Source organism: Mytilus trossulus, chromosome 3 (assembly GCF_036588685.1).
Source record: "Mytilus trossulus isolate FHL-02 chromosome 3, PNRI_Mtr1.1.1.hap1, whole genome shotgun sequence".
Classification (NCBI taxonomy): Eukaryota; Metazoa; Mollusca; class Bivalvia; order Mytilida; family Mytilidae; genus Mytilus; species Mytilus trossulus.
In genome coordinates this window covers 88,670,501-88,690,446 of record NC_086375.1, presented here as the reverse complement: position 1 = coordinate 88,690,446, position 19,946 = coordinate 88,670,501, and the positions used below count along the sequence as shown (strand labels likewise).

Genomic DNA, 19,946 nt, shown 5'->3' with positions numbered 1-19,946 from the left:
TCTTAATCACTATAAAAACAACCAAATACATGTGTATGTAAACAGCCATTTACCATGGCACAAGCACACAATGACGGGATGTATAAGTACAGAGCCACGTCATATGTAACAAAGAAACACAAAATGCGAGAATAGATTCATAATTAAAGGTTGACGTACAAATCAGTCACGTCTTTTCGCCACATCTCTTGAAAAACAGGGACTGGGCATACCCTTTAAATAATGTCCGCTATAATGATGTCAGTATGTTTATTTACAAATGTAACTTAAACATGTTAGAGTTATGGAGCTATAAACGCTTTCATCTCACTCTCTTTCATACGAAATAAATGCCATTTTTCTGTTCCGGTCAAATCAAAAGCACCTTTCTGTTTGTAGTACTCTATCGAATTAACATTCCAATTTAACACGATAAAATCAAGCCTTGAACATTGCTTCTCGATTCCTACCTGAAATTTAAAAAAAGGAATGGTTTCTTTCGATTTAACTACATTTATAAAAATATCTAGAATTTCTTAACGTGTTAACGCTTATTTTGTATTAAATGCGTAAAACACAATTTGCTATATGTGTAAATGCTGAATGCATGATATTAGACGTTATTATGAGCCCATTGAGCTTGTTTACAGAGACCGCTAGCATTTTCTATATGATAATTAGTTGCATCTATATTATACCGGTTTCAAGTATTACGGCGTTGTACATTTTATTTCATCACTTAGAATCTGAGATCAGATGAACGAAGGCTGGTTAGAAGTAAAATCACAAAAATACTGAACTCAGAGGAAAATCAATTTGGGGAGTCCATAATCACATGGCAAAATCAAAAAACAAAACGCATCAAAAACGATCATTGTAATTCCGAAACAAGGCGGACAAATGCTGGTTAAATCTTTAAAATTCTGTGATAAGATGGACGAATTCTGGTTATATATCAGTCATATCATTGAGTTTCTGAGATAAAATAGACAAAAGCTGGTTAGATAACTTAGTGTGAGGTAAGATGAACAAAGACTGGTTAGATTTTTGAGTCTCTGTTTAATTGTATTAATTGTTCTTGAGGCTAATATGAACTAAACATATTGTATATTGTTGTTATTGGTGTCGTTTAATGGTGTTTCTTTTTACTTTGTGTTGCTTAAAAGATGCTTTTCGTGTGACGTTTACCCATCATACGATATATTCCTGTGAATAAAGGATATAATTTATAAAACAATATTTCACTATATAAATGTGTTTTTTTTTCATTTTCAAAGTTTAAACTCTGTTGTATTCAAAAAATCTGGAAACATGGCGAAGAACTGTCAGTATATAATATTCTTACACTATATATCTTAAATAATTTTCAAATCCTATTTCATTTAGGATATTGTTCCGCTCATTTTGAGAATCACAGGATTACCTTTGTAACCGATTTCCAAAGTTGTGTTCCGATTCCTTTCCCTCTCAGTTCTGGTTTTACATACAAATCTTCCATGTAAATACTCCTACCCTCCCACGTAGAGTAGGAGTAATAATACAAAGCATACCCGACTAGTAGTGGTTTATCTGAAATTTCACATAATTGTTTGAGGTGGTTTATCTGAAATATCACATAATTATTTGTAGTGGTTGATCTGAATTAGCACATACATGTATGTTTGAAGGGTTTTTACTGAAGTGTCACATATGTTAGAGTGGATGCACAGGCACTTGTCTCAGAAAAAAAATCCTATATACCTTAATATAACGTGTTATATTAAGGTATATAGGATATGTTTTTTTCTGAGACAAGTGCCTGTGAGTGGATGTAATTACATCTTTCTCATGCTTAAGCTATCATGACTCTTTGTCAGTCTTTGCTACACGTATTGTATATTTTGGGTTATATAAAGCTCTTTAGATTTTAATGCGTTATGGATTTCAAATATTTAAAAAAGGACTACATCTGCGTCGAAATTTTGTATGCAATTTATTTCAATCCTAATTAAAAAAAAAATGTTTAGGTATCAAACCAGTAATATCTTTAATTGTCAAAATGTCCATTGACTTACCTTTGAGTTCAGCTACAAAACAATGATAAAACTTTTCTTCACCAAATCCATCAGTTCGCAAAACTACAATAAAACTGTATTAATGTCAATAAAACTGTATTAATGTCAATAAAACTGTATTAATGTCAATAAAACTGTATTGATGTCAATAAAACTGTATTGATGTCAATAAAACTGTATTGATGTCAATAAAACTGTATTGATGTCAATAAAACTGTATTGATGTCAATAAAACTGTATTGATGTCAATAAAACTGTATTGATGTCAATAAAACTGTATTGATGTCAATAAAGTGTATTTTTTTTTATTCATTTACTATAATTTTGTATATTACATGTAAGGTAACTCTAAAGAAAATGACACTGCAAGATCCATAATTCTCAGAAAACCACAGTGATATTAGGATAAAATTATCATTTCCTGGATAAAATTAAATAAAATGCTTTATCTCATAAAATCTAGACATCGCTTGCTGAAATATTAATTCATTAATAACAGTAAAAAAAATATTAAAAATTAACGCCGGCGTCGCACCAATTTTTCACAACAATAAACTTCTAAATACCTTGTGTAAAATAAAAATAAATAAAAAGGGACTAGTACACGTACCCGAAGGTTTTAAATGGGCCTAATAAAAAATACCAAACAAGTAGATGCAGGGAGTGCAGAACCGATTGTTGGAAAAAAAACCATAAAATTAGAAATAAAACATAAGATGAAGACAACCGTCACCCCAACCTCCAAGACCTCCAAGTTAAATGCCGAAAAGATCAGACCGACTACGCTCAGTGTAAATTATTTACAAATATAAATATAAAGCCTACCCATGTAATGATTTGATAGGGATGGTTAAGTTTGGATCTTGAATGTAGATGCATTGAAGAAAGATAGCAACAGAAAATTAAAATGAAGGATAATAAATCATTAATAAAAATATTCCGTTCTACTATAACTGTTCAACCTTGAACGACACTGACTATTTTTTTTCCACAGAAAGAAAGGTATATGAAGACAAAGATAAATGTATGGAAGAGGGGATAACAAAATTTGTCTGAACAGACTCTTATAAAATCGTTTAAGCAAAATTAGCTTGAAGAGAAGAATGCATATTTTTGTCGTTAAAAATTGGAGAAAAAAATATGCATGAATTAACAATTGATCAAAAGTGAATTATAAATCAAGATAAGCCCGGGAGCACTGCCTACATCGTAGATGGTTATATCAGAATCAATTATTCATCAGCAGCGAGAACAGAACAGTATTCACAGGCTATCCGTGTATATTTTTGTCTTACGAGATATTGGCTTCAGTTATCCTTACATCTCAGTGTTGCTTAATATCAAATAAATTGTGGTGTAATGCCAACTGATTTTTTTTATATATAAACACAGCAACAGGAGCATGATTGTGTAGTAAACCGTGTAACCAGATATTCACCAGAAGAAATTACTTTCTTGTCAAGAACGAATATGCTGAGAAAATAAATTTCTAAGTGCACCTAAGTAACACCAAATGTTGGGACATTTTCCCCGAACAGGTATAAAATAGTTAAAATACAATTACACACCATCTGCAGTGATCTTCACTTGTTCCTCCATTTTTTCGTATACAGCAAGTTCCTGCAAACCAATAGCATTCATGTCTTTATTTCCATCATGACTTATCATAAAAAATAACTTTTGTGAAAGAAATCTTTGAGATACAATTTTGAAAGGTAATAAATAAATTACTTGTTTTCATTTTATAAAAATAAACATCTTAATACACATAAATTGCAAGTCCATGTATCAAAATTTGCAGATTAAGGCAAAGAAGTAGACCAATTGTATACTGATATTGCACAATCCCATACAGAATGTAAATCTTCCTTAAAATGTTTTTATTGTTGAATAAATACTAGTAAATTAGAACTACATGCATTTGTATTATGCTCCCCTTTTTACAGTTCATACGGTTCATAACTATATTAAAACAAAAATTAAAATTCCGCGGCAAATAAACTTTCAATTTTATTGGATAATAATTTAAAAAGGGAAGTAACTAAATTACACAAGAGGTGGAAATAAAGCAAACCTTGGCATAGGAAAGTTTAGTAATAATGAAGAGCTGATAAGTGCTTTCTAGCATTTTATTTATCTTACCTTTATAAGGTCTGCAATCTGTTCGCAATCGCCTGATTTTGCCAGTCTGACAATGAAATTAGCCATGATCCACGTGTGTGATGTTTACAAAGGTAAAGTAGTAAGGTGATAAAGTCATTGTCGGTGTCGATTGGATAGGATATTTTACCAATTCACTCTCTCAAATTCAGCTACTGTGTACTTTTGATTTAAAAAAAACTAGATAATCGGGCGTTTTTTTTACGCATGTATTTTTCAGTGAAGATTGTGACTGCCAATTATTTGATATGAGAATTATATATATATCGAAAAGGCATGAAAGGTGTGTGTTTATGAATATCATTTATATATTTTCCTCTGGAAACTTTGTTACGTATTTTATAAACCATTTACTACACAAGGAACCATGTCTATAATATTTCTAGAGAGAAAAGAGTTTTCAGAATTTTTCTTATAGACCACTTTCGAGTTCATCCGTCACCGGAAAAAACTCGTCAATTATACACGCCTTTATGACGTCATTTACCAGATCGAGGGGCTCGCCTGTATCCCTGCACTATTTACGTTCATCAAGCGTCTTAGTGATCGTCACTGTGTAGGATAAACTAGAAATAATGGTTGTTCTGTAGGTACTTAATGACAATTCCCTAATGACAGCAGTGCTGGTTGTCAATTTTGAGAATTCAATTTGCCGAATAATTCGTACAATATAGAATTATAGTTTTCCAACCACTCGCTCAACATTGGAATGGAAGTGACGACGCCCCTAAACGCACAAATGACGGTGATAAAGGCGCGTATAATTGACGAGTTTTTTCCGGTGACGAATGAACTCGAAAGTGGTCTAAATTAATTATAAAGAAACTTATATTCCATGACAGGTTTACCAATTATGAAAACCTAGAATATAACATAATAAAACCCAGCTTTGACTATTTACTACAAATAATTCTCCTTAAGGTAGCACAATACAAAGATTTTATAACTCCAACGACCAAGTTTTAAAATGCCGTAACTTTCTTAATAATGCTTGAAAATTTATAAAAGTGGTAGTTTTGGATAGCTAACAGATTACTCTTTCAAATCAGTACAATGTTAGTATGATGCAACAATTATGTAACCAATTATAATGTTAACTGTGTCTAAAATATTTTTCACCAAATTTCCACTTTCAAATGAAATTAGCTTCTGCATAGGTATCCCTAGAGGGTTGATTTTATTATATGTTGTTCCTATGGCCATTATCTACAAAAGGTTGTCTCAGATTTTAGATAGAATGTATAGAACAAATTTTACACCTAATTAAACGTTATCTTCCTTTATGTGGTTAGGATGTTTACACTAATTAGAGATTTATGAGAGAATGGAATACCATAGAGACAATCTGAAACACCCTTTTGAAGCCCATGATGTGTTAATTAAGATTTCGTTGAAATTTTCTGTATAGTTAAAGAGATGATAGATTCAGATTCAGATTCAATAGTTTATTAAAGTCTCACCACATACAACATGATTAAAACAAGATACAATTATAAAATTAATCATACAGTAAACATAGTTAAAACAAATAAATACATGTATGTGCCAAAGCCCATTCTTAAAAGAATTATTAGAGACTATTAAAATACAACTAATAATTATTCATTTTATAAAATACTACAAATACAGTAGTTAATGATATAAAATACTGTTTCTCCTTATTAAAATGTTATTGCAGGTTTTGGCAACAATATTACAAATATTGGTATTTTTAAACATATATATAAATTTTTCTTCATCAGACAAGTTTAAAAACATATCATTATGACACAATATATCAATAAAAAGAGCATGTCTTAGATCTTCATACAAGGGACAATTTAAAAGTACATGTGTTTCATCCTCTAAAATATTGCAGTTAAAACAGACTCTTTCGTCTAGATTTTTTCTTTCATATCGACCAGTTTCAATTTTTAATGGTGCTACACCACATCTAAACTTTGAAAAAGCACTACGATGGCGCTGTGGCATTTTTTGTAGCAAATATTGCTCAGTGTTATAAGTATGTTTAAAAAGTTTATATGTTCTCAATTTACAACCGGTACTATATGAAAAAATTCTGGTACACCAGATAGAGCTAAATTCATTCAAGTGAACTTACCCAGATTTACAAAAAATGTTATAGGCAAATTATAGGAGCTAGCCAAGGCCATGTAGCAAGTCCTCAAATCTCAGATATAGCTATATACCAACATATAAATAAAATTATAAATATCTTTCCACACAAAAACAAAATATTATTTCATAAACGTATGAAAGATGATGGATATATTTTATTTCAAGGTACTACGGAAGAAGTTAAACTTCTTTTCGAAATAGCAAACACAAACCACAACCTACTGCAATTTACTTATGAAATTGACAGACAAAGTTTGAAATTTCTAGACTTAGAAACGTATAAAGGACAGAGATTTCAAAAAGAAAATATCTTAGATATTAAATGTTTCACAAAACCAACTGAAAAATTCCAATATCTACACCAAAATTCTAACCACGCTAAAAGCTGTTTTAAATCCTTTATTAAAGGTGAAGGAATAAGAATTCTTAGTAATACCTCTGATCCTGCCAATTTTAATGAAAGAATAAACTTATTTACAGAAAAATTAATACAAAGAGGTTACAAAATCGCCTTTGTAAATAAAATATTAAGAAATATTTCCCATACAGAAAGATTAAACAAATTAACAAACAAAGAAACAAGCATGAACAAAAACACAGATAACTATAATATATCTTTCATAACACAATACCACGCTAATGCGGAAAAGGAGTAGGTCCAGTAAGACCCCTTTTCGGCCCCAAAATATAGCAGTTTTACAAAATTGTTAAAATGTAAACTTTTAGTAATTTATTAAATAGTAGAATGGTTCTGCTACATAAATATGGGCTGTTTTTGACAATACAATGCACATATATTGGGAACTAGCACCAATAAGTCATGCTAAATTACTGAAATCTTCACAATTCCAGCATTTTAGTTAAATTTTAGACGGTTTCCGTGTAAAACGAAAGTGGCCGCATTCGTGTTCATCCAAAATATTGAAATGGAAGTTGTATTTGATGATAATACATAACATATATAAAGATTGAGGATGAACACGGATGCGGCCACTTTCGTTTTTGACAAAAACCATCTGAAAAGTGACATTTTTTCGCATATTTGGTAGATTTTTCATATTTGAGCTTGAATCGGATCGTTTTAATGACTAAATAAGTTAAAATCTTTCACATAAATTAATTGAATCATATGAAATAGACACTTAAGTGTTTAAAAAGTGGTCAAAATCTTTCGTCAGATGAAACTGAAATTTGAGGCCAAAATCGGTCCTTACCGAGGACTCCTTTACAAACCATTATTTATATAAGAAAACATTGGCATTTAATTCAAGACAACCCACAGTTCAAAAATATCTTTGATAAAAAACCTACAATAGCATTCAAAAGAAACAGGAACATTGGGGAAATCGTCAAGAAACACTTGAAATAAATCAATGTATGCCAATAGAAATTAATTAGACAGTTACACTAAAACCTAGCACGTAATCAATGTAAGGTCGGAAATGTGATCCATACTATAAACGGGTGGATATTGGATCAATATACCTATAATTTATGGACACAGGGCGTAAGAAGTCAACTTAAGAGCGTTGTGATTGGAAGTAAGGGTACAATATATTTTTTATGTATCTATGAATAACTGCAGTGTGTAAATTTACAAGAAAAAATTTAAAACCTTTTGAAATATTTTCTAGAGAATTATTCGAAAAGGGTTCCAAAATTTCATAAATTTGGTGTAAAATGACGGTGGGCATGGATAACATAAACCAGCTCCGTTTGAAATTGGTCATGATACTGTTTGGCTTCAATTTTTAAAATAGAATAATAAAGTACTTAAACCACACATAACTGTTTTATCCAGGTTTTCATTATAAAAAGTGGTAAATTTAGAAAATGTTAATATTGTCGTCTATGGCAGAATAAGTAGTACCGTTTTCCCTATAATCCAACGGCAATCATAGGTTTGAACGCTGTTTTTATTTTACACTTGTACGCTCGAACATATAATTGCCGTTGGATAAAAACCGCAACTTTTATACATTTGCATGTAATACAAATTTCTTGATAAAGGGGTTTAAATACAGCACTAACAACATTTTCCAAAAGACCAAAAGAGAGAAAAAGTATATTTTATCAAAGCGCATTTCACTCAGTAACAGGTCGAACAATGCAAGTTCTTGAACCCTGATGCCTGCTATTTGCGATTTCCAAATTTAAATTGATCACCAGATGTAACAAATGAATCTTAATATAAATTTAATATATATTGTAATATTAATTTTATATATAACAGCAAATTAATAATAGATCCCACAGGTAAGGTCTCTTGTGGATTAAACAAGACGAATGAGCAGAATATAAACTGCTGCTAGAATAGAGGGTAATAGGTTTGATAGGAACAGAGAAGTGCTGGCTATCAATAGACCACATGATCCCACAGGTAAGGTCTCTCGTGGATTAAACAGGACGAAGGAGCAGAATATAAACTGCTGCTAGAATAGAGGGTGATAGGTTTGATAGGAACAGTAGTGCTGGCTATCAATAGACCACATGATCCCACAGGTAAGGTCTCTCGTGGATTAAACAAGACGAAGGAGCAGAATATAAACTGCTGCTAGAATAGAGGGTAATAGGTTTGATAGGAACAGTAGTGATGGCTTTCAATAGACCACATGATCCCACAGGTAAGGTCTCTCGTGGATTAAACAGGACGAATGAGCAGAATATAAACAGCTGTTAGAATAGAGGGTGATAGGTTTGATAGGAACATGCAGAGAAGTGCTGGCTATCAGTAGACCACATGATCCCACAGGTAAGGTCTCTCGTGGTTTGAGGTCTCTCGTGGATTAAACAAGACGAAGGAGCAGAATATAAACTGCTGTTAGAATAGAGGGTAATAGGTTTGATAGGAACAGAGAAGTGCTGGCTATCAATAGACCACATGATCCCACAGGTAAGGTCTCTCGTGGATTAAACAGGACGAAGGAGCAGGATATAGACTGCTGTTAGAATAGAGGGTAATAGGTTTGATAGGAACAGAGAAGTGCTGGCTATCAATAGACCACATGATCCCACAGGTAAGGTCTCTCGTGGATTAAACAGGACGAAGGAGCAGGATATAGACTGCTGCTAGAATAGAGGGTAATAGGTTTGATAGGAACAGAGAAGTGCTGGCTATCAGTAGACCACATGATCCCACAGGTAAGGTCTCTCGTGGATTAAACAGGACGAATGAGCAGAATATAAACTGCTGCTAGACTAGAGGGTAATAGGTTTGATAGGAACAGAGAAGTGCTGGCTATCAATAGACCACATGATCCCACAGGTAAGGTCTCTCGTGGATTAAACAGGACGACGGAGCAGAATATAGACTGCTGCTAGAATAGAGGGTAATAGGTTTGATAGGAACAGAAGTGCTGGCTTTCAATAGACCACATGATCCCACAGGTAAGGTCTCTCGTGGATTACACAGGACGAAGGAGCAGAATATAGACTGCTGCTAGAATAGAGGGTAATATGTTTGATAGGAACAGAAGTGCTGGCTATCAATAGACCACATGATCCCACAGGTAAGGTCTCTCGTGGATTACACAGGACGAAGGAGCAGAATATAGACTGCTGCTAGAATAGAAGGTAATATGTTTGATAGGAACAGAGAAGTGCTGGCTATCAGTAGACCACATGATCCCACAGGTAAGGTCTCTCGTGGATTAAACAGGACGAAGGAGCAGGATATAAACTGTTGCTAGAATAGAGGGTAATAGGTTTGATAGGAACAGAGAAGTGCTGGCTATCAATAGACCACATGATCCCACAGGTAAGGTCTCTCGTGGATTAAACAGGACGAAGGAGTAGAATATAAACTGTTGCTAGAATAGAGGGTAATAGGTTTGATAGGAACAGAGAAGTGCTGGCTATCAGTAGACCACATGATCCCACAGGTAAGGTCTCTCGTGGATTAAACAGGACGAAGGAGCAGAATATAAACTGCTGCTAGACTAGAGGGTGATAGGTTTGATAGGAACAGAAGTGCTGGCTATCAGTAGACCACATGATCCCACAGGTAAGGTCTCTCGTGGATTAAACAGGACGAAGGAGTAGAATATAAACTGTTGCTAGAATAGAGGGTAATAGGTTTGATAGGAACAGTAGTGCTGGCTTTCAATAGACCACATGATCCCACAGGTAAGGTCTCTCGTGGATTAAACAGGACGAAGGAGCAGGATATAAACTGCTGCTAGAATAGAGGGTAATAGGTTTGATAGGAACAGAGAAGTGCTGGCTATCAGTAGACCACATGATCCCACAGGTAAGGTCTCTCGTGGATTAAACAGGACGAAGGAGTAGAATATAAACTGCTGCTAGAATAGAGGGTAATAGGTTTGATAGGAACAGAGAAGTGCTGGCTATCAGTAGACCACATGATCCCACAGGTAAGGTCTCTCGTGGATTAAACAGGACGAAGGAGTAGAATATAAACTGCTGCTAGACTAGAGGGTAATAGGTTTGATAGGAACAGAGAAGTTCTGGCTATCAATAGACCACATGATCCCACAGGTAAGGTCTCTCGTGGATTAAACAGGACGAAGGAGCAGGATATAGACTGCTGCTAGAATAGAGGGTAATAGGTTTGATAGGAACAGAGAAGTGCTGGCTATCAGTAGACCACATGATCCCACAGGTAAGGTCTCTCGTGGATTAAACAGGACGAAGGAGCAGGATATAAACTGCTGCTAGACTAGAGGGTAATAGGTTTGATAGGAACAGAAGTGCTGGCTATCAATAGACCACATGATCCCACAGGTAAGGTCTCTCGTGGATTAAACAGGACGAAGGAGCAGGATATAAACTGCTGTTAGAATAGAGGGTAATAGGTTTGATAGGAACAGAGAAGTGCTGGCTATCAGTAGACCACATGATCCCACAGGTAAGGTCTCTCGTGGATTAAACAGGACGAAGGAGCAGGATATAGACTGCTGCTAGAATAGAGGGTGATAGGTTTGATAGGAACAGAGAAGTGCTGGCTTTCAATAGACCACATGATCCCACAGGTAAGGTCTCTCGTGGATTAAACAGGACGAAGGAGCAGAATATAGACTGCTGCTAGAATAGAGGGTGATAGGTTTGATAGGAACAGAGAAGTGCTGGCTATCAATAGACCACATGATCCCACAGGTAAGGTCTCTCGTGGATTAAACAGGACGAAGGAGCAGAATATAAACTGCTGCTAGAATAGAGGGTGATAGGTTTGATAGGAACAGAGAAGTGCTGGCTTTCAATAGACCACATGATCCCACAGGTAAGGTCTCTCGTGGATTAAACAGGACGAAGGAGCAGAATATAAACTGCTGCTAGAATAGAGGGTGATAGGTTTGATAGGAACAGAGAAGTGCTGGCTTTCAATAGACCACATGATCCCACAGGTAAGGTCTCTCGTGGATTAAACAGGACGAAGGAGCAGAATATAAACTGCTGCTAGAATAGAGGGTGATAGGTTTGATAGGAACAGAAGTGCTGGCTATCAATAGACCACATGATCCCACAGGTAAGGTCTCACGTGGATTAAACAGGACGAAGGAGCAGAATATAAACTGCTGCTAGAATAGAGGGTGATAGGTTTGATAGGAACAGTAGTGCTGGCTTTCAATAGGTCACATGATCCCACAGGTAAGGTCTCTCGTGGATTAAACAGGACGAAGGAGCAGAATATAAACTGCTGTTAGAATAGAGGGTGATAGGTTTGATAGGAACAGTAGTGCCGGCTTTCAATAGACCACATGATCCCACAGGTAAGGTCTCTCGTGGATTAAACAGGACGAAGGAGCAGAATATAGACTGCTGCTAGAATAGAGGGTGATAGGTTTGATAGGAACAGAAGTGCTGGCTATCAATAGACCACATGATCCCACAGGTAAGGTCTCTCGTGGATTAAACAGGACGAAGGAGCAGAATATAGACTGCTGCTAGAATAGAGGGTGATAGGTTTGATAGGAACAGAGAAGTGCTGGCTTTCAATATACCACATGATCCCACAGGTAAGGTCTCTCGTGGATTAAACAGGACGAAGGAGTAGAATATAAACTGCTGCTAGAATAGAGGGTAATAGGTTTGATAGGAACAGAGAAGTGCTGGCTTTCAATAGACCACATGATCCCACAGGTAAGGTCTCTCGTGGATTAAACAGGACGAAGGAGCAGAATATAAACTGCTGCTAGAATAGAGGGTGATAGGTTTGATAGGAACAGAGAAGTGCTGGCTATCAATAGACCACATGATCCCACAGGTAAGGTCTCTCGTGGATTAAACAGGACGAAGGAGCAGAATATAAACTGCTGCTAGAATAGAGGGTGATAGGTTTGATAGGAACAGTAGTGCTGGCTTTCAATAGGTCACATGATCCCACAGGTAATGTCTCTCGTGGATTAAACAGGACGAAGGAGCAGAATATAAACTGCTGCTAGAATAGAGGGTGATAGGTTTGATAGGAACAGTAGTGCTGGCTTTCAATAGGTCACATGATCCCACAGGTAAGGTCTCTCGTGGATTAAACAGGACGAAGGAGCAGAATATAAACTGCTGTTAGAATAGAGGGTGATAGGTTTGATAGGAACAGTAGTGCTGGCTTTTCAATAGGTCACATGATCCCACAGGTAAGGTCTGTCGTGGATTAAACAGGACGAAGGAGCAGAATATAGACTGCTGCTAGAATAGAGGGTGATAGGTTTGATAGGAACAGAAGTGCTGGCTATCAATAGACCACATGATCCCACAGGTAAGGTCTCTCGTGGATTAAACAGGACGAAGGAGCAGAATATAAACTGCTGCTAGAATAGAGGGTGATAGGTTTGATAGGAACAGAGAAGTGCTGGCTTTCAATATACCACATGATCCCACAGGTAAGGTCTCTCGTGGATTAAACAGGACGAAGGAGCAGAATATAAACTGCTGCTAGAATAGAGGGTGATAGGTTTGATAGGAACAGAGAAGTGCTGGCTATCAATAGGTCACATGATCCCACAGGTAAGGTCTCTCGTGGATTAAACAGGACGAAGGAGTAGAATATAAACTGTTGCTAGAATAGAGGGTAATAGGTTTGATAGGAACAGAGAAGTGCTGGCTTTCAATAGACCACATGATCCCACAGGTAAGGTCTCTCGTGGATTAAACAGGACGAAGGAGCAGGATATAAACTGCTGCTAGAATAGAGGGTGATAGGTTTGATAGGAACAGTAGTGCTGGCTTTTCAATAGGTCACATGATCCCACAGGTAAGGTCTCTCGTGGATTAAACAGGACGAAGGAGCAGAATATAAACTGCTGTTAGAATAGAGGGTGATAGGTTTGATAGGAACAGTAGTGCTGGCTTTCAATAGGTCACATGATCCCACAGGTAAGGTCTCTCGTGGATTAAACAGGACGAAGGAGCAGAATATAAACTGCTGCTAGAATAGAGGGTGATAGGTTTGATAGGAACAGAGAAGTGCTGGCAATCAATAGACCACATGATCCCACAGGTAAGGTCTCTCGTGGATTAAACAGGACGAAGGAGCAGAATATAAACTGCTGCTAGAATAGAGGGTGATAGGTTTGATAGGAACAGAAGTGCTGGCAATCAATAGACCACATGATCCCACAGGTAAGGTCTCTCGTGGATTAAACATGACGAAGGAGCAGAATATAGACTGCTGCTAGAATAGAGGGTAATAGGTTTGATAGGAACAGAGAAGGTCTGGCTTTCAATAGACCACATGATCCACCAGGTAAGGTCTCTCGTGGATTAAACAGGACGAAGGAGCAGAATATAAACTGCTGCTAGAATAGAGGGTGATAGGTTTGATAGGAACAGTAGTGCTGGCTTTCAATAGACCACATGATCCCACAGGTAAGGTCTCTCGTGGATTAAACAGGACGAAGGAGCAGAATATAAACTGCTGTTAGAATAGAGGGTAATAGGTTTGATAGGAACAGTAGTGCTGGCTATCAATAGACCACATGATCCCACAGGTAAGGTCTCTCGTGGATTAAACAGGACGAAGGAGCAGAATATAAACTGCTGCTAGAATAGAGGGTGATAGGTTTGATAGGAACAGAAGTGCTGGCAATCAATAGACCACATGATCCCACAGGTAAGGTCTCTCGTGGATTAAACAGGACGAAGGAGCAGAATATAAACTGCTGTTAGAATAGAGGGTAATAGGTTTGATAGGAACAGTAGTGCTGGCTATCAATAGACCACATGATCCCACAGGTAAGGTCTCTCGTGGATTAAACAGGACGAAGGAGCAGAATATAAACTGCTGTTAGAATAGAGGGTGATAGGTTTGATAGGAACAGTAGTGCTGGCTTTCAATAGACCACATGATCCCACAGGTAAGGTCTCTCGTGGATTAAACAGGACGAAGGAGCAGAATATAAACTGCTGTTAGAATAGAGGGTGATAGGTTTGATAGGAACAGTAGTGCTGGCTTTCAATAGACCACATGATCCCACAGGTAAGGTCTCTCGTGGATTAAACAGGACGAAGGAGCAGAATATAGGCTGCTGTTAGAATAGAGGGTAATAGGTTTGATAGGAACAGAGAAGTGCTGGCTATCAATAGACCACATGATCCCACAGGTAGGTCTCTCGTGGATTCAACAGGACGAAGGAGCAGAATATAAACTGCTGCTAGAATAGAGGGTGATAGGTTTGATAGGAACAGAGAAGTGCTGGCTATCAATAGACCACATGATCCCACAGGTAAGGTCTCTCGTGGATTAAACAGGACGAAGGAGCAGAATATAGACTGCTGCTAGAATAGAGGGTAATAGGTTTGATAGGAACAGTAGTGCTGGCTTTCAATATACCACATGATCCCACAGGTAAGGTCTCTCGTGGATTAAACAGGACGAAGGAGCAGGATATAAACTGCTGCTAGAATAGAGGGTGATAGGTTTGATAGGAACAGTAGTGCTGGCTTTCAATAGACCACATGATCCCACAGGTAAGGTCTCTCGTGGCTTAAACAGGACGAAGGAGCAGAATATAAACTGCTGTTAGAATAGAGGGTGATAGGTTTGATAGGAACAGTAGTGCTGGCTTTCAATAGACCACATGATCCCACAGGTAAGGTCTCTCGTGGATTAAACAGGACGAAGGAGCAGAATATAAACTGCTGTTAGAATAGAGGGTGATAGGTTTGATAGGAACAGTAGTGCTGGCTTTCAATAGACCACATGATCCCACAGGTAAGGTCTCTCGTGGCTTAAACAGGACGAAGGAGCAGAATATAAACTGCTGTTAGAATAGAGGGTGATAGGTTTGATAGGAACAGTAGTGCTGGCTTTCAATAGACCACATGATCCCACAGGTAAGGTCTCTCGTGGATTAAACAGGACGAAGGAGCAGAATATAAACTGCTGTTAGAATAGAGGGTGATAGGTTTGATAGGAACAGTAGTGCTGGCTTTCAATAGACCACATGATCCCACAGGTAAGGTCTCTCGTGGATTAAACAGGACGAAGGAGCAGAATATAAACTGCTGCTAGAATAGAGGGTGATAGGTTTGATAGGAACAGAAGTGCTGGCTATCAATAGACCACATGATCCCACAGGTAAGGTCTCTCGTGGATTAAACAGGACGAAGGAGCAGAATATAAACTGCTGCTAGAATAGAGGGTAATAGGTTTGATAGGAACAGTAGTGCTGGCTTTCAATAGACCACATGATCCCACAGGTAAGGTCTCTCGTGGATTAAACAAGACGAAGGAGCAGAATATAAACTGCTGCTAGAATAGAGGGTGATAGGTTTGATAGGAACAGAGAAGTGCTGGCTATCAATAGACCACATGATCCCACAGGTAAGGTCTCTCGTGGATTAAACAGGACGAAGGAGCAGAATATAAACTGCTGTTAGAATAGAGGGTGATAGGTTTGATAGGAACAGTAGTGCTGGCTTTCAATAGACCACATGATCCCACAGGTAAGGTCTCTCGTGGATTAAACAAGACGAAGGAGCAGGATATAGACTGCTGTTAGAATAGAGGGTGATAGGTTTGATAGGAACAGTAGTGCTGGCTATCAGTAGACCACATGATCCCACAGGTAAGGTCTCTCGTGGATTAAACAGGACGAAGGAGCAGAATATAAACTGCTGCTAGAATAGAGGGTTATAGGTTTGATAGGAACAGAGAAGGTCTGGCTTTCAATAGACCACATGATCCCACAGGTAAGGTCTCTCGTGGATTAAACAGGACGAAGGAGCAGAATATAAACTGCTGTTAGAATAGAGGGTGATAGGTTTGATAGGAACAGTAGTGCCGGCTTTCAATAGACCACATGATCCCACAGGTAAGGTCTCTCGTGGATTAAACAGGACGAAGGAGCAGAATATAAACAGCTGTTAGAATAGAGGGTGATAGGTTTGATAGGAACAGAGAAGTGCTGGCTATCAATAGACCACATGATCCCACAGGTAGGTCTCTCGTGGATTAAACAGGACGAAGGAGCAGAATATAAACTGCTGCTAGAATAGAGGGTGATAGGTTTGATAGGAACAGAGAAGTGCTGGCTATCAATAGACCACATGATCCCACAGGTAAGGTCTCTCGTGGATTAAACAGGACGAAGGAGCAGAATATAGACTGCTGCTAGAATAGAGGGTAATAGGTTTGATAGGAACAGTAGTGCTGGCTTTCAATATACCACATGATCCCACAGGTAAGGTCTCTCGTGGATTAAACAGGACGAAGGAGCAGGATATAAACTGCTGCTAGAATAGAGGGTGATAGGTTTGATAGGAACAGTAGTGCTGGCTATCAATAGACCACATGATCCCACAGGTAAGGTCTCTCGTGGATTAAACAGGACGAAGGAGCAGAATATAAACTGCTGTTAGAATAGAGGGTAATAGGTTTGATAGGAACAGAGAAGTGCTGGCTATCAATAGACCACATGATCCCACAGGTAAGGTCTCTCGTGGATTAAACAGGACGAAGGAGCAGAATATAAACTGCTGTTAGAATAGAGGGTGATAGGTTTGATAGGAACAGTAGTGCTGGCTTTTCAATAGGTCACATGATCCCACAGGTAAGGTCTCTCGTGGATTAAACAGGACGAAGGAGCAGAATATAAACTGCTGCTAGAATAGAGGGTGATAGGTTTGATAGGAACAGTAGTGCTGGCTTTCAATAGGTCACATGATCCCACAGGTAAGGTCTCTCGTGGATTAAACAGGACGAAGGAGCAGAATATAAACTGCTGCTAGAATAGAGGGTGATAGGTTTGATAGGAACAGAGAAGTGCTGGCTATCAATATACCACATGATCCCACAGGTAAGGTCTCTCGTGGATTAAACAGGACGAAGGAGCAGAATATAAACTGCTGCTAGAATAGAGGGTGATAGGTTTGATAGGAACAGAGAAGTGCTGGCTATCAATAGACCACATGATCCCACAGGTAAGGTCTCTCGTGGATTAAACATGACGAAGGAGCAGAATATAGACTGCTGCTAGAATAGAGGGTAATAGGTTTGATAGGAACAGAGAAGGTCTGGCTTTCAATAGACCACATGATCCCACAGGTAAGGTCTCTCGTGGATTAAACAGGACGAAGGAGCAGAATATAAACTGCTGCTAGAATAGAGGGTGATAGGTTTGATAGGAACAGAAGTGCTGGCAATCAATAGACCACATGATCCCACAGGTAGGTCTCTCGTGGATTAAACAGGACGAAGGAGCAGAATATAAACTGCTGCTAGAATAGAGGGTGATAGGTTTGATAGGAACAGTAGTGATGGCTTTCAATAGACCACATGATCCCACAGGTAAGGTCTCTCGTGGATTAAACAGGACGAAGGAGCAGAATATAAACTGCTGCTAGAATAGAGGGTGATAGGTTTGATAGGAACAGTAGTGCTGGCTTTCAATAGACCACATGATCCCACAGGTAAGGTCTCTCGTGGATTAAACAGGACGAAGGAGCAGAATATAAACTGCTGTTAGAATAGAGGGTGATAGGTTTGATAGGAACAGTAGTGCTGGCTTTCAATAGACCACATGATCCCACAGGTAAGGTCTCTCGTGGATTAAACAGGACGAAGGAGCAGAATATAGACTGCTGCTAGAATAGAGGGTAATAGGTTTGATAGGAACAGTAGTGCTGGCTATCAATAGACCACATGATCCCACAGGTAAGGTCTCACGTGGATTAAACAGGACGAAGGAGCAGAATATAAACTGCTGCTAGAATAGAGGGTGATAGGTTTGATAGGAACAGTAGTGCTGGCTATCAATAGACCACATGATCCCACAGGTAAGGTCTCACGTGGATTAAACAGGACGAAGGAGCAGAATATAAACTGCTGTTAGAATAGAGGGTGATAGGTTTGATAGGAACAGTAGTGCTGGCTATCAATAGACCACATGATCCCACAGGTAAGGTCTCTCGTGGATTAAACAGGACGAAGGAGCAGAATATAAACTGCTGTTAGAATAGAGGGTGGTAGGTTTGATAGGAACAGTAGTGATGGCTTTCAATAGACCACATGATCCCACAGGTAAGGTCTCTCGTGGATTAAACAGGACGAAGGAGCAGAATATAAACTGCTGCTAGAATAGAGGGTGATAGGTTTGATAGGAACAGTAGTGCTGGCTTTCAATAGACCACATGATCCCACAGGTAAGGTCTCTCGTGGATTAAACAGGACGAAGGAGCAGAATATAAACTGCTGCTAGAATAGAGGGTTATAGGTTTGATAGGAACAGAGAAGGTCTGGCTTTCAATAGACCACATGATCCCACAGGTAAGGTCTCTCGTGGATTAAACAGGACGAAGGAGCAGAATATAAACTGCTGTTAGAATATAGGGTGATAGGTTTGATAGGAACAGTAGTGCTGGCTTTCAATAGACCACATGATCCCACAGGTAAGGTCTCTCGTGGATTAAACAGGACGAAGGAGCAGAATATAAACTGCTGTTAGAATAGAGGGTGATAGGTTTGATAGGAACAGTAGTGCTGGCTTTCAATAGACCACATGATCCCACAGGTAAGGTCTCTCGTGGATTAAACAGGACGAAGGAGCAGAATATAAACTGCTGTTAGAATAGAGGGTGATAGGTTTGATAGGAACAGAGAAGTTCTGGCTTTCAATAGACCACATGATCCCACAGGTAAGGTCTCTCGTGGATTAAACAGGACGAAGGAGCAGAATATAAACTGCTGCTAGAATAGAGGGTGATAGGTTTGATAGGAACAGTAGTGCTGGCTATCAATAGACCACATGATCCCACAGGTAAGGTCTCACGTGGATTAAACAGGACGAAGGAGCAGAATATAAACTGCTGTTAGAATAGAGGGTGATAGGTTTGATAGGAACAGAAGTGCTGGCTTTCAATAGACCACATGATCCCACAGGTAAGGTCTCGTGGATTAAACAGGACGAAGGAGCAGAATATAAACTGCTGCTAGAATAGAGGGTACTGGGTTTGATAGGAACAGTAGTGCTGGCTATCAATAGACCACATGATCCCACAGGTAAGGTCTCTCGTGGATTAAACAAGACGAAGGAGCAGGATATAGACTGCTGCTAGAATAGAGGGTGATAGGTTTGATAGGAACAGTAGTGCTGGCTTTCAATATACCACATGATCCCACAGGTAAGGTCTCTCGTGGATTAAACAGGACGAAGGAGCAGAATATAGACTGCTGCTAGAATA

The 19,946-nt window shown here is 38.2% G+C and overlaps 1 protein-coding gene across 1 annotated transcript; it reads right to left on the bottom strand.

Annotated features, from left to right (window-relative positions):
- Nucleotides 1-254: 254 nt before the first annotated feature.
- On the bottom strand, nucleotides 255-4,307 carry LOC134709828 (thialysine N-epsilon-acetyltransferase-like). Its single transcript, XM_063569963.1, has 5 exons — nucleotides 4,176-4,307; nucleotides 3,602-3,653; nucleotides 2,034-2,096; nucleotides 1,403-1,548; nucleotides 255-449 (listed from the first exon to the last, which is right to left on the bottom strand). Exons 1-5 carry the CDS (start codon nucleotides 4,239-4,241, stop codon nucleotides 282-284), a joined length of 495 nt encoding a protein of 164 aa, XP_063426033.1. The 5' UTR covers nucleotides 4,242-4,307; the 3' UTR covers nucleotides 255-281.
- Nucleotides 4,308-19,946: the final 15,639 nt, after the last annotated feature.

Excerpts from the sequence above, each read along its gene's own strand:
- LOC134709828 (XM_063569963.1), bottom strand. The coding sequence starts at position 4,241 with ATGGCTAATTTCATTGTCAGACTGGCAAAATCAGGCGATTGCGAACAG. Across the intron at positions 1,549-2,033 it reads TTTTGTAGCTGAACTCAAAG|ATAAACCACTACTAGTCGGG; the intron begins GTAAGTCAATGG and ends GTGAAATTTCAG. Across the intron at positions 450-1,402 it reads TTTGGAAATCGGTTACAAAG|GTAGGAATCGAGAAGCAATG; the intron begins GTAATCCTGTGA and ends TTTAAATTTCAG.